The following is a 14,965-nucleotide window of genomic DNA, read 5'->3' as shown; positions in this document are numbered from 1 at the left end:
GGTATTTCAGAGTCCCTTGGTTTGATAATGGCGATGAGCCGAAACATGTCACCGGATGATTAAATAAATGGTTCCACAAACAGAAGTGCTTTTGAAGACTTTTCCTTTTGCTTGTCTTCACAATCTTTTTTCGACTTTTTTCCAATATATTCCGATAATAATAGCGGCGGGGTTATATAGGCGATTCAATTCTTTATCTACTGCTAAAATTTTCATAGTGATATATGCCGAAATTACGCCACTTCTGTGTCTTCACCCAACCTTCCAAGAACTTCATCGTTGGTTACATGCTCCATCCACGATATCCACCAAATTCTCCGATGGAACCACAGAAGACAGAATTCTTATTTTGGTGTTTACTGTAATGTGATGGCTTTTGAACAAATTTTTCGGCCAATTTCAAAATCTTATATTGGTTTTGAATACTCGAGTAGACAGTATTGATGATTGATGCGTTTGTTGTGTACACGATTTATCTCAATAACTGATTCTGTACTCTTTGCAGTCTGTTTATATATTTCACATATGGGTGGTCCAACGAAAACTCAACACCTCGATTTCTCGACTTTGAATGTGAAAAATCGTTCGATTCGAGATGAACAACTTTTCCACTTTTTTCATCCTCGTAACTTCAGCCCGGGAATTTTAAAGAACGTTACAAGTGTGTCAAAGCGATTGTGAATTATTTGTAGTAGAATTAAATTACAATGGCGTATTCCGTTGAAGAAAGGGTGGAAATGATAAAATTATTTTCGACAACTCTGCGCGAACAACAGCGACTTTATTTAACGAACGATGTCCTGGAAAAAATGTATCCGCTGCTTACGTAGTGCAAGTGGTTGCCAAATTTGACACTACTGGTTCAGTCGGAAACAAAAATAGGGTGCGTGAAAGAGACGAAGCGAGGGACGTGGCCGTCTTAGGTCATCTAGCAATGGATCCGAACTTTATTACTAGGAAATACATTAATGTGGCAATGTTGGATGTCCTTGTAATCACCCCAGAAAATAATTTCTATATTTGAAAAATGTTTTCAATCTATAACTTTCATTTCGACTGTTAATCACCTCAAAAGATCGATTGGTTACGGATCGTAAATAACACGTCTATACCGCACTATATTTCTCTCACCATACACTTCATTTACTGGGTCCATTTTTATTTTCCGAAACTAGCGATCTTTTGATGGGAAATTGTAAAAAATACGTAATTGAGCAAGCGCGAGTAAAAAAAAGTAGTCTTCATTCAAGTTTTGAAGAATCCTGCTTCTTTTATTTTCCGTTAATCTGACTGTTTTGGAGCAGATCAATCGTAGTGTGAACTTTCGTAGTAATATCTAGTATAAAATAAAAAAGATCAACCAACTACTGTTTAAACCCTAATTTTTTCTACAGAGATTATCTCCTCGGATAATGAAGCATTACGAAATCCAATATTCACTCCAGATGGTAAATCAATCATTTACTTTGCTAGAGAAGCTAAAGGTCCTCATATGGCTGGTGTGGAGTTGATACAGAGAAATCTAGAATGTACAAATTCAGCTGATTCAGTAAGTAATCCATACATCTTACTCAAGAGGATAACACCTTCAAGAAAACTATTCCAGAATGCACGAAAAATTATTGTTCCCATCGTGGAGGAGGAGATGGATATTGAAAATGATGAAAAGTTTTTTGGATTGTATTACATCATTCTTAGTAAGAGGTGCTGGGGAAGTGAAAACAGATTAATTTTGTCGACTAATCAGGAGAATACTATTGAATCTTTTGTTATAGATTTAGGTTAGTATCTGCTTATTTATATGTTCTTATCAGTTATCACCGACTTTTTCAGGCGCTCGAATGATCTTAATATACAGGGTGTCTCAGGATTAATAGCAATAAACTCTGATATAGGTTTAGCATCTCAAAATAAGATGAAAAGTTCCTCTGTTGAAGGGTCACGTCGCTTCCTTAATTTTTCATTCAGGCTCATGAAGAAGTATGTATTGAAATGACTTTTTTTTGGAAACTTTATTGCCACTTATTTGTATCTGCAAAAGAATAAATTAGTTATTTGGTCTCTTCTGAATATATTATAGGAAAGGAGATCATGGTGGTTTTTAGTTGGTTGTTCAAAAATAGTGTAAAAGACATATTTAAGTTTCCACGAAAAAACTATAATTTTTGCGATAAAAACTCAGGAAACAATAAAGTTTTCAAATGAAATTGCCTTTAAATGCATAATTTTTAGTGATATCCGAAGCCTGTGAAAAGTTATGGTGGAAAATCAAAAAGAGTTGTCGATTTCACCCCTCTTTAGCTGTTCAGTGAGAAAATTATTTTCAGGCGCATCTCTAATCGAAAAATTCCATTTGTTCATCTTGATCCTAAATTGAATAAATCCATAATTGAGCCTTCATTTTTGGAACAATGTAACTCTTCAATGAAGCGTTTCCAGACATGAGAACTCTTCCTCTTATTTTGAGGCTCTGAAACTATATCTAAATTTATTTCTATTAATCCTGCGACACCTTGTTTGAAAAAATCCCCATTTTATTACTCACACCGTTCATATGATTATAAAATAGAGTAAAACTTTGAAAACTTGATGAAATAATTGGTAATGCAGGAAATTATTTCCTTTCTCTGGAGTAAGGCCACTAGCGGTCACTACGGTTAGTTTGTCGTGACGGTTATATGTAATTGATATTAATACGTTGGTACTTTATTTCCTAATATTATTAACTGAGTTCAGGTATTGTCTTGATCTTTCCACAAAAACATACGACAAATTTCATGAAAAAATTCATATCATTTATTCGCATCCTATAAGATGGCGTTGTATAATCGAGTCATTGAAAAAAGAAGTCACACTTTCCTAGCAACAAAAATTTATAACACCATTTTCAATCAACTCAAGAACTTGAAAAATCTAAGAACATTTAAAAAGCAATTGAAATCTTGGTTGGATGCTGAGAACAGGGAGATGATCATTGAATTGAATAATACGGTCCTTTCGTTTGCATAAAAAGTGTAGCACTTTTCTACACTCGATTTGATTTACACCAGTGTAGAGGAAGTGCAGTTTATCTACACATAATCAAAAGGGGATGTAGATAAATTACACCTCTTCTACACTGGTGTGAATTCAATCAGCAAACGAATACTAAAATCGAGTGTAGGAAAGTGCTACCTTTTTATGCAAACGAAAGGATCTATATAATAATCCGATTTCGACAGATTATGTACGAGCATAATAATTTTGATAATGGCCTGTTTATGAGAGGTGTTTTTTTCCCTTATAATGTAATTATATATTTCATCAAGTTATTCTCATGGTTTACTTTTCAGAATTTTTAATTATGTTAATATCACATACCTACAGGTTATACAGGGTGTTCGATCATAAACTGGACAAACATATATGGTCAGTAGGTGATACCGGGAGAATCATTTTTGCCTTTTGACTTATTGACCTCTTTATTGTGGTCAGTTATTTATAGACCTTGCAGTAACGATTTCTGGTCACATCGCAGTATTTCTGAGTGCTCAATTCAAAAAAGGTGAAGAACTCCGAAAAAAAATTACAAAATGGGGGAAATCCTGCAATGTTTTTTTCGGTTGCCAAATTGAATTCATTTTCATAAACTTTTTTTTAGCATGTCTACAGCGAAAAAAAATTTCATCCGAAATTGTTGAAATGTTAACCGATTGTACTTTTTCCTTATATATCTAACACGAATATGAAAACTGACTCGAAAAATATCAAACCGTTTCTTTACTGCAGCCGTCCAAACATCTCCCAGGAACCTCTAACATAATTTAAAAAAAAACTGGTTGGGCTGTGAGGTCCGAAATATTTGAATTGAGCTGTCGAAACATTCCAGATGATAATATGAGTTTATCAACAAAATTTTTTTCAATGAAACTTGGTTGGGAGTCGAACTCGCTACTTTGAGGTATTACCCCTCACCTGTCGAAGTAAATTAAAACTAATCTAATGATATTAATTTTCGTTACTTAGCAACGACAATTCACAGAATTTGACAGTGCATTCGAATTACCGTTGCTTGGTAGCAAGGGTTAATATCCTTAGATTAGTTTCAATTTACACACGACACACGAGTCCAACAAACAGAGGATAAAATAGACAGGAAAACTGGAATGTTGCTGTCAGGAGGAATTAGATTTTACAGAACATTATATTCAAAAAGAGGTACAGAAACAACTGGATGATGACATAAATGAATTAAAGGAGAATGATGAAACACAAAATGAAACACCAGAAAGAGTCATGCACAAAGAAAATTCTACATCAATTTAGGGAAAAAAACAAATGGAAACATAATAGATGAAGTAACATATGAATGAAATTCGGACAACACAAGGAGCAGAAAATGGGGAAATATTATCCAAAAAGTCGGTAGAAATATGAATCGGATTGGAGAGAAATAATTTATAAAGAAGATTGAGAGAACGAAATGGAGAAAACATATAAGGTTCACGAAAGAAGACTTACAGCGGGTTTCATGAAACTTTGATTATCCGATCAACGATTTGACAGTCACTCGATTCCTAAAACAAAATCACTGAAACCTTTTGATATCTGAATATATTGAAGAAGTAGCAATTGAGAATAATTGAATGGACGTATAAACATCATAATCTGATGCGAGAATGATATTCTGAAAGATCATGACTGAATTATCGATTGAAAACCACTTGACGTCTATTCGTCAATCAAGCGTGGATTCCCTGATCAAGATTTATGAAACCTGGGTTTAGGCTTTTAGTGGATGAACATTTTGTGTGTGTAGAATTCAGTTTTGAAAATTTAAAATGTTCATTCCTTAAATCTTCAATTTCAGGAATAAATATTTTAATTTTGGGGATTTAATTTTTCACGATCCGTTGAATTCAAATTTTATTTATATTTTATGTTGTTATTTCTATCAACAGAATCGCAACTTATAAAACTAAAAACAATTTAAGAAGTGACTTTTCTAAAAAATAATTATGACTGACTATCCATTTTTTCTGTTACCATAACATCATAAATTTTCAAAACCCAAGCATCAAGGACACCTAAATAATTCTTATCCTTATTTCATAATTCAACGAAAATCTCACATTCACTGAACGAACTAAGTGAATTATATTGGAGAAACTCGAACCATAACAGTACTTCGACGTTTCTCTCAAAAAAAAAGCAAATAATTCTGCAAACTCCGGTGCCGACGAAACTCAATCGTCCCCTAAAAATATTTCTGATGGAATTTTGCCTTGTCTTTTTTATGTTGAAATGAAACTGAATAGATGCTTAGAATTTGTTAAAAATTGTGACTCTAAAGTTTTTGAATAACTATCGTTATCCGACCTCATGCGGCGTTTGGCATGTTTTCGCAATTCTTTAAACTTTACGAAGTCACTCTGGTTGTTGTAAATCTTTCATTTAATATGATATTTGTTCTTTAATTTAATGAACATGACTGTTTTCTTCGAACGATAACAGGAAAAGTTATCTGGTTTCGTAGTCCTAGGTACATTTTCAAGGAGAATATCATCAAGAATAGAATAAAAATATTTCACATCCTCATCCTTCATCGGAATGAAGATTGGTGCAAATGAGTTAAAATTGGTGGCTACTAGGCTACTGCAAATGGTTTCTTATTCAACGTTGCTTACTTTTTATTGAATATATGTACGCTGTGAAAGTGTCTTGATGCGATAGTAAAGAGTTTAACCCTCTAATACCCAACTCCGCCTTGAGACTGGTTGCATATAAGTGGATACAAAATTATTCCCTATGAGCAGTTTAGTTCAACTGCCCATGTCCGCCTTCAGTATAGGTTCATTTTGTGGGAAGAGGTGTTAATGTAAAACAGTTAACTATTTGCGAAAGAAAGATGTAGATTATACATAAGCTAACTTGAAACTATACGGAAATAATTTTAAAAAGGAAAAAAAAAACTTGGGCATTAGAGGGTTAATTATTAATTATGGTGAAATCAACGTGTAGTTGAATTTACGTCTCGAAAAACTCGTTACGAAATTCAACTTCACCTACAACATTTGAACGTATAATTTAACGGCCGGTTTCATAATCAAACCTAAAGATTCTTTAATATTAAAGCTTCCTTCAACCCTAATAAAAATGACAGTAAAGGAAGCTTTAAGCTTAAAGTGACCTTAAATTTGATTATGAAACTGGATGTAATATGTGTATGTTTTTATTTTATATTAGAAATATTTAACCAATTGGATACATTTTTCAGTCAGTCAATGATTTCAGATAGTGGAAAAATTACTAGACTGAAAAATGAATACGGTAGTTTGATTGTACTGGATGTTTACAATGATACAATTCTCGCAAATAGCCGAAACTTTTTGCACACGGATGTGTTAGTAATAGGTAAACTACCTCCGAAAGGTCAAGAGCATTCCATTGACTGGATAGAATTAACGTGTAGGAAGAAGTTGGATACTTTAAAAAATCATAAATATGAATACTTAAAACTCTGTCAAAACGTTGAAGATAAAGTTAGTGAGTACCTAACGATGTTATTGATGTTTTATTAGAAAACTGATTTATTTTGATTCTAGAAAATTTTTCTGCGATATATGTTGGACCGTCTTCTGGGGATGAAAAAAGTATTCCATTAATTGTTTATCCTCATGGTGGCCCTCATTCGGCATTCACCAATAATTTTTCTTTGGATATTTCGTTTTCTTTATCTAATGGTAAATTTAATTTTAACATATTTCTTTTCTTCATTCGACAATATTGCATCTTTATTTTTATTCGATAAAAAAAGAGGACCAAATTTATTGATTCTCTGTATAGGTTTTGCAGTTCTTCTTATAAACTACAGAGGTTCTATTGGTGCTGGAAATAATAGTGTTCAGTCTCTTCTCGGGCGTATTGGAGTATCTGACGTTTCAGATTGTGTTCTGGCTACCAATGAAGCTCTCAAAAAATACCCTTGGTTGGATCCTTCTAAAATGGTTCTATGTGGAGGTTCCCATGGTGGTTTTTTGGTGACCCATCTTAGCGGACAATATCCAGATATGTTTAAAGCCGTCGTAGCTAGAAATCCAGTGATTGATGTAGCTTCAATGAGTATTTTTTCTGATATACCCGACTGGTGAGTTTAAAATACTGCATTATGAGTACATACATTTTCGAAAATTATTGGCAGCTATAAGGGTTTTATTGATTCTTCAAGATGGATTCTCTCATGATCGCATCTGAATATCATAAGTTTTCTTTGAAGTAGCTGAAGGATTAGTCAATTTTCCTTATTAATTCACACATCACGTGCGCAGAAAGGGTTGGTTGGCACTTGAAAGCTCTTAGAGTGTCAGAATTTTGAATAAACTTTTTCTTGACCACACTGAACAATATATTGATAACAAAGAAAGATATTTTCATGAAATTCATTTTAAGTGTGCTATTGCTATTGGAATGACGGAAAATCTAGAATATTTTCAAGTTCTATGGAGGTAGCTGTAAACATTTCAAATGGCACACCCAATAAATAATCACATTTTTGGATTTCCCATCGAATTTTGATGTGATTTCGATCATGATATCACTGATATTTCGAAGCTTTCCAAAGATATTTGAGCTTTTAGATATATATTCCCTATTAGGTATAAGATCTCAAAGATCAAATTATTAATTACAATAATACTAAACTGTAATTTTTAATTTTCTGGAATCAACAAACTAAGATACAAGTCTTAAAACCACCTTAAAATGTACAAAACCGCAATGAGTTGATTACGAACGCGCCAGGTCCTTTTCCACGAAGAAGCAAAAATGATATTATATACTCCATTCACTTTTATTTTAGCACTCCATATGGCCATGAAAATTTGACACATTTCACTGTGTAAAGTACGAAAATGTGGGGTTATGACGCTTGTCAAAACATTTTTGGGTTTTAAATCAACGCTATGTTGCCCGTGCTACTTAAAAGTTTCTGTTATTACGTATTTTATCACAATGTCGAATCTCTCCGGAAAATATGTGACGAACATAATTGAAGTTTATACAAACTGATTGAAGGCATACCATATCCAGTTATTTGCATAGAAAATACAGGAGATCAGTATAATATCATAATATGCATAATATGCACTAGCTTGAGGAGAGTTGATGTTGGTTATCTTCTTTGGCTAAAGTTTGAATAAGTTACATCAGATGTAGATTTCAAAAATATTAACCCGAAGATGAAATGCATATGATGCAGTGGTGGGGAATGGGTATCTCTCGAAGGAATTAACAGATAATTACAAGAATGTTAAATTCTTCAACAAAAATCATCTTGCATCAATAAAAGTAAAAGGAATTAAAGGAAGCTTCAAGTCAAGATGAACTTCACCTTTGAACAAAACTTTCACATGAATAAACAATTAACAGGACAACTGGCGCATATTTGTGGCTGCTCATCTCAATACATTGTTATAATAATAATAATTAGGTATTCATTGGTACCTTAAGACATTTGCAATGTATAGGACAAGTCAAATGAAAAATAAAGAAATCAATTTTCGGGAACTTATTCAACGATGACATTCATCGAAAATCCTGTAGTAAATTTTTCGCATTAATTTATTCATAAATTCATAAAATTCTTAAATGCCACCACTTTTTTGGGTCCCCCAATAGAAGGAAATTCTTTGTCATCCTCTTCGTTCACAATCTTTCTGATTGTGGAAATATTCAGCTGAAATATAAGTCGTTTAGATTCAGATGAAACATTATACAGGGTGCTTCAAAAAAATGTATACACACTTTGAACTTCCATAGAAAATTTATTTACCGTTCTACAAAGTTAAATTTCAGGAAAATAGGAAGCTGAAAGTCCAATGTAAATGAAACATAAATAACAAATGTTAATACTGTTCAAATTGGTGACCTGCAGCATCAATACAATTTTGAGTACGAGTCACCACAGATTCTGTACATCGTATCAAAACGTCCAATGAGTCTAGGTTACGTGGTTTACGTTTGTACACCTCATCTTTTACTGTGCCCCACAAGAAGCAATCCAGTGGTGTAAGGTCTGGAGAGCGTGCTGGCAACTCGATTGGCCCCCTGCGTCCTATCCACTGTCCCGACAAATTTTGATCCAGGTAAGCTCGTACGTCCCTGTGATAGTGCGGCGGAGCACCATCTTGTTGAAAATCCACTGTCTTTGAACTTCATTTACATTCTCAAACTTCCAGTACCACTTAATAATTTGCTTACGTTCTTCAAAACTCAAACGTACGTCCCCCATGTTGATATTACAAATTCCAACTGATAATATAACATAGAGGGACGATTATGCTGGCACCTGGCGAAGAAATATAACATTAGCCTTGTAGAGCGGGAAAACTACAATAGTTCAAAGTGTGTATACATTTTTTTGAAGCACCCTGTATATTACATTGAATATGTTCGCTACCGTCTGACGTATTGTGGATGTTAGAATATCAGGGTATAACTATTTGAATGAGAGGACCTGAATTCTAAATAGCACTTTCTGATACCCTGTCTCTTTTTTCAATCACTTTCGGCATTTTCTTGATAAAAATTGATATTGACATTAACGACATTTCATGAGTGCCAACCTTACTCCGTTCTAGTTACAAAAACTTGAGAAAATTATTTCTTGGCCAACCGACTGCTAAAATAAATGAGAATGGAGTATACTAAAACATGAAAATCCAATTTTTCAGGTGCTACGTTGAATGTGGTAAGGAATATACTCAAGTTGGACCTATCGATGATGAAATACTATTGAAAATGAGGAATTGCTCTCCCTTAGTGCATGCTCATAAAGTTAAAGCACCTACTATGCTCCAAGTGGGTAGCAATGATTTGAGAGTTCCTCCAGGACAATCATTGGAATATTATCATAGGCTGAAAGCTAACGGCGTCAAAGTAATGTAAGAAATGTACTGATTTTCAGTGATGGAGCAATAATTTTTACTGAGTTTTTCAGAATGCACCTGTATGATGACAATCATCCCTTAGGACAAGTTAAAAACGAAATGGATAATTTAATCAATACCATTCTGTGGCTCAATCAACATATAGAGAATAAAAATTAAATCTAGTAAGAAATACTTTCCAAATGCCTTCCTTTCATCATAAATATCAATATACTCGAAAAATTAAGATTTTATAGATAAAATTTCTTATACTTACCGAACAATAAATTTTTACCTTATTAATGTTTTTTCATTCTTTCCAATACCATTCACGTTATAGTGTAATGAGAGGATGGTTTTTCAAACCTACTCCCTCATTTTAGAATAATTATTTTAGTTTTCATTTTTAAGTAATTTTATTTTCGAATTAATTTTGGAGAAAAATATTTTCAATTTCCAATTCAGGATTCGGACATCGTTCGGAATTGTAAACATTCCGCACCGTTTTTATTCCGTTTTCATTTCCTAAAAACGATGTCACACCGTATAAAACATCCTGAATTGGAAGATAACCGTGTTTTTTTTGGTCGCTAGCTAGATAAGTCGAAATTAAGACGTTTTCATCGACGCAAATTTACCGAATTCCGACAATCGGGGCACATCTGATTTCCGCACCCCCCCCTGTGGGTATAAAATCAGATGTTCCCCGCAGGTCTCTTCACTTCTAATTATTCGCCGAATTAGTACGCTGGGTTAAGATTACCTTACGAGTAAAATTCGCTTGCCGTTACTTACCGTCCGCCGTTGCTTTCTGCATTCAAGCATTAGAAGAGTATTTTTGAGTTAAGATTTTTTTTTCTCTTTAATTTCATTAGTCCGGGATAGAATTTTACTTTAGTTTCTTTTATTGTTCACCATATTGGGTGATTGTCCGGAGTGAAGTGGCCAAACAGAAACTTAGGTAAGACGACACTCCGTTCTTTTTTTTTTTACCATTGGAACTTCAGCCTTCCTTCATCCCTTACTACCCTAGTTTAAGCTCCACTCCTACTGCAGAAGCACCCCGCTGGCGTGGATACTCAGGGGGTGTGGAAAGCACTTTGGAGTGGCGAAAAACTTCCTCCACCCCTTCCTACCCCGGGTTAAGTTCCACCCCTACTGCTAAAGCACCCCGCTGGCGTGGATACTCAGGGGGTGCGGAAGCACTTTGGAGTGGCTAACCCTCTTTCCTTCCCCGTTGTTTCGACGCTCACCTCAGCTGTTATCGAAGAACCCCGCTGGCGTGGATACTCAGGGGGCGAAGAACGCACCTAGGGGTGAGCTGTCGTAAATCTGTGCGTCTTTCATCCCCTAACCTGGCTGAGGTCCGATACCTGTCCGTTAAGTGTACGTCTCAGGTTTTGGCTGGCGAACAAGTCCGTAAACCCCCGTATAACTTTTGTGATCGGATTCCGTTTCATTCCGTCCGTTTTGCCCCGTAAATTCACTAACACTGTCATTTATATCTGATTCCGAGACAAACCTGTTCAAGTATAGAAAGTAGACTGTTTCCGTTCAACCCCTGTATATCGAGTCTTTCACTGTACGAATTTTATAATAGTGCCATTTGTGTTTCCTTGTAAGAGTCGACAAATATAATTTGTGTGCGTTGATTTTCAAATTTCACTGGTTGTCGCCTACACCCCAGACACCAAGGAACCTTGTCTTCGACTAGTAGCTACCAGGGTAGGTTTGCTATTCTCCCTTAAAGAATAGCTGGCGCTCGAGTACACCGAGGAAAACCCGTTACAATAGATTCCTCAACGGGAACTTTGTTCTTCAATAGGGCCAAATCTAAACAACATAACACATTTGACCTTTAGTTTTCTGACTAGTTCGCCAGTAGATCTACCATATCGGTATTTATTTTTTTATTGTAGATGTACCTGTTCGCTGGATACCCTTTTTTGGAAAATGCAACCCGTCGATATAAAAAGACACATAAATTTATTAGAGCTAATTGGAAAAAATAGTGGAACCCTCCAAAAATTCCCTTTTAAAGAAAAAGGAAAAATCCGCTAGCAGGGGCGGCTCGCTCTATGAAGCAGTGCCTTACCAATAAAATAGGAAAATTGCATAATTTCGTTTTTTTCATCATTTGCGTTCATAGCATAAATTCGCATCATAATAAAATAATATTTCTATCCGACTATGAAGTTTCGCCATATCTCACATCTCAAGGGTCCTGATTATCCAACTGACTTCCCAGAAGTATACGGTTAGAGGCAGCCTCTGTGCTCCTTGTGTTGTATGCTAAGGCGCTGGAGAGGTTGGTAGCAATGGTACTTTTAAGGTGTGCCGTGTCCACTGCACCCTTATCAGCATGCTTGCGAACAAGGAAAATTTGTAGATTTTCACGCATTCGTTAAGGGTGCATTTAACAACACTGCGTTTGGTTCGATCTAGGCTGCGTTGTCCTAGGATGGCATCGAACCGACATTCTGTTGTCCGGCTGGGTCTCTGCTGGGAGCTTGCAGCATCATTGCTCAGCTGTGGTGGCACACAGGGAAGGGCATATTTGCAGGGTGGTATTTTATCCCCTCTACTTTGGAATCTTGACCTGAATGGGCTCCTGGTCGAGTTGGCAAGGGCTGGGGTTCGTTGTTGTGACTGCAAATGCAGTGATCTTCATGCGTGTATTAACGTCCTTCATTCGCTTATAGCGGAAGTCGTACCAACTTGTGATGAGCTTGTCCTATTGGTTGATCTTACATTAAGTAAAATCCCATAAACGGAACGAATTATTCTCCTTGGAGACTTCAACGCCAGAGTGGGCAGATGTCAAGACTGAGAACTGTGGCCGGGAATAATAGGGAAACACGGCACAGACAGCATCAATTCGAACGGAGAACGTCTGCTGGCTCTTTGTGCAGAACACAATCTGTGTATAACGGACACCTATTTTATTACGAGACCCAATTCAAGGGGGACCTGGCGCCACCCGCGCTCAGGGCATTGGCATACCCTCGACTAGGTGATCGTGAGAAGAAAAGATCTCAAATAGGTGTTGGTCACTAAACCCAGAGCAGATCTGGAGTGCTGGACTGATCATAGGCTGGTAATCTCGAGAATGAAAAATCTCAATGCGCTCAAAATACCAACGCAAGCCATAGTATCTAAGAGAGCACCTTCAAATCTCCAAACTACAAAACCCTTCTATAAAGGAAAGCTTCACAGCTGCCGTCAAAGATAGCCTAACACCACCGGATTTTAACGACGACATTGAGACTCATTGGCTCCGCTTCAAGTCATCTCTTACAAATACAGCGAAAGAAATACTGGGCCTGGGCACAGAACGCTCCCGAAAATCCCCAGACTGGTTTGCCGACAGCGAAACTCATATCGCACCCCTTTTGGACGCAAAACACAAAGCGATGAAAACCGAAATTAACAAGCCTGGCGATGTTGCATCCCAAATAAGTTTCATAAACATAAAACGCGAGGTCCATCAAGAAATAAGAAAAATCAAGGATAACTGGTGGAAAGAAAAATCTAGGGAAATACAAGCTTACGCCGATAACCATGACTACAGGCGTTTTTTCGAAGCTATTAAAACTCTTTACGGTCCAAGCAGAAAAGCTAGCTTTCCTATAAGAGATGCTCATGGCTATTCTAACTGATGATAGAAAAATTCTCGAAAGATGGAAGGAGCATTACTCGGAGGTCTTGAATCAAAATAACGACTCGGATTTATCCATTTTAGACCTGCTCCCCGCGTATAGTCCGATGACATCGCTTGATGACGAAATCTCAATGTCGGAAATCATAAGTGCGATTAAAAATATGAAAAATGATAAGTCACCTGGTCTAGACGGCATTCCAGCGGAGATATTCAAAGCCTTGGATGAAGATATTGTCAATAGTCTCCTAGCACTATTCCGCAAGATCTGGGAACAGGGAGATGTGCCACAAGACTTCAGAGACGCTTTAGTTATCAACCTCTATAAGAACAAAGGCGATACCTACGTCGAATTGCAACAATTACAGGGGCATATCGTTGCTTAATGTGGCCGGTAAAATTCTCTCGAAGATTATGGCTAATCGTCTGGTTCCACTCTTAGAAAAGATTTTACCTGAATCCCAGTGCGGCTTTCGACCAAATCGAGGTACGGTGGACCTAATTTTTACACTGCGACAACTACAAGAAAAGGACCGTGAACAACAATCAAGGATTTATACAGCCTTCATCGATTTAAGTAAGGCATTCGACTCGGTGAATCGGAGAGCGCTATGGAAAATCATGGCACGTCTTGGAGTACCCGAAAAATTCTTAGCAGTGTGCAAAAGCCTTCATACCAACAACACCGCTAGAATACAGCATAGTGGCTCTACAACCGACCATTTCTCAACCAACTGTGGAATAAAACAAGGCTGCGTATTAGCGCCTTTACTGTTCAATATTTTCGCCATAGCTGTATCGATAATTGCTGACCGTGCATGCTGAGCATGCCCGTAAGAGGTGTTGGGATAAGATTCAGATTTGATGGAGGCCTGTTTAACCTGAAGCGCATCAGAGCAAAAACCTGTTTAAAGTTTATCACGGAACTTCAATATGAAGACGACTGTTCACTCATCGATAGCAGCTCAGAGGATCTGCAGATAATGATGGACACCTATAAACATATATACGAAGCTTTAGGCCTTAGACTCAATATCGACAAGACCAAAATCCTGGTAAATCCGCCAGAAAGCCTTCAAACAGTTATCCGTCTGGAGGATGAAACTCTAGAACAGGTCGAGCAGTTCAAATACTTGGGAAGCTTCATAAATAGTAGGGCTAATCTAGACACGGAAATACAAAACCGTCCGGAGTGGTCCTCCCAACGCTTCTTTACGGAAGCGAAAGCTGGACGCTCTACAGGCGACATATTAAACAGCTTGAACAAACGCAACAACGTCATCTAAGACAGATAATGCACATCAGATGGTTCCACAAAGTTTCGAATGCAGAAGTCTTGCAACGCGCGAGTTGTACAACAGTTGAGACTCAAGTAACGAGAGCCCGACTTAGATGAAGCGGC

The 14,965-nt window shown here is 36.6% G+C and overlaps 1 protein-coding gene across 1 annotated transcript in view; it reads left to right on the top strand.

Annotated features, from left to right (window-relative positions):
• The window catches only part of LOC123312754 (acylamino-acid-releasing enzyme-like), a 37,460-nt gene extending 27,252 nt beyond the window's left edge, over positions 1 to 10,208 (top strand). Inside the window, exons 5-11 of the mRNA XM_044897222.1 lie at positions 1,395 to 1,549; positions 1,607 to 1,781; positions 6,274 to 6,525; positions 6,585 to 6,722; positions 6,826 to 7,126; positions 9,711 to 9,920; positions 9,977 to 10,208. Coding sequence (XP_044753157.1) covers positions 1,395 to 1,549; positions 1,607 to 1,781; positions 6,274 to 6,525; positions 6,585 to 6,722; positions 6,826 to 7,126; positions 9,711 to 9,920; positions 9,977 to 10,085 — 1,340 coding nt within the window. The 3' untranslated portion in view covers positions 10,086 to 10,208. The remainder of the gene's footprint in view (positions 1 to 1,394; positions 1,550 to 1,606; positions 1,782 to 6,273; positions 6,526 to 6,584; positions 6,723 to 6,825; positions 7,127 to 9,710; positions 9,921 to 9,976) is intronic.
• Positions 10,209 to 14,965: the final 4,757 nt, after the last annotated feature.

The sequence above is a fragment of the Coccinella septempunctata genome, chromosome 5 (genome assembly GCF_907165205.1).
Source record: "Coccinella septempunctata chromosome 5, icCocSept1.1, whole genome shotgun sequence".
Taxonomy (NCBI): Eukaryota; Metazoa; Arthropoda; class Insecta; order Coleoptera; family Coccinellidae; genus Coccinella; species Coccinella septempunctata.
Note: the sequence above shows the minus strand (reverse complement) of the source record. Positions and strands in the feature narration are given on the sequence as shown.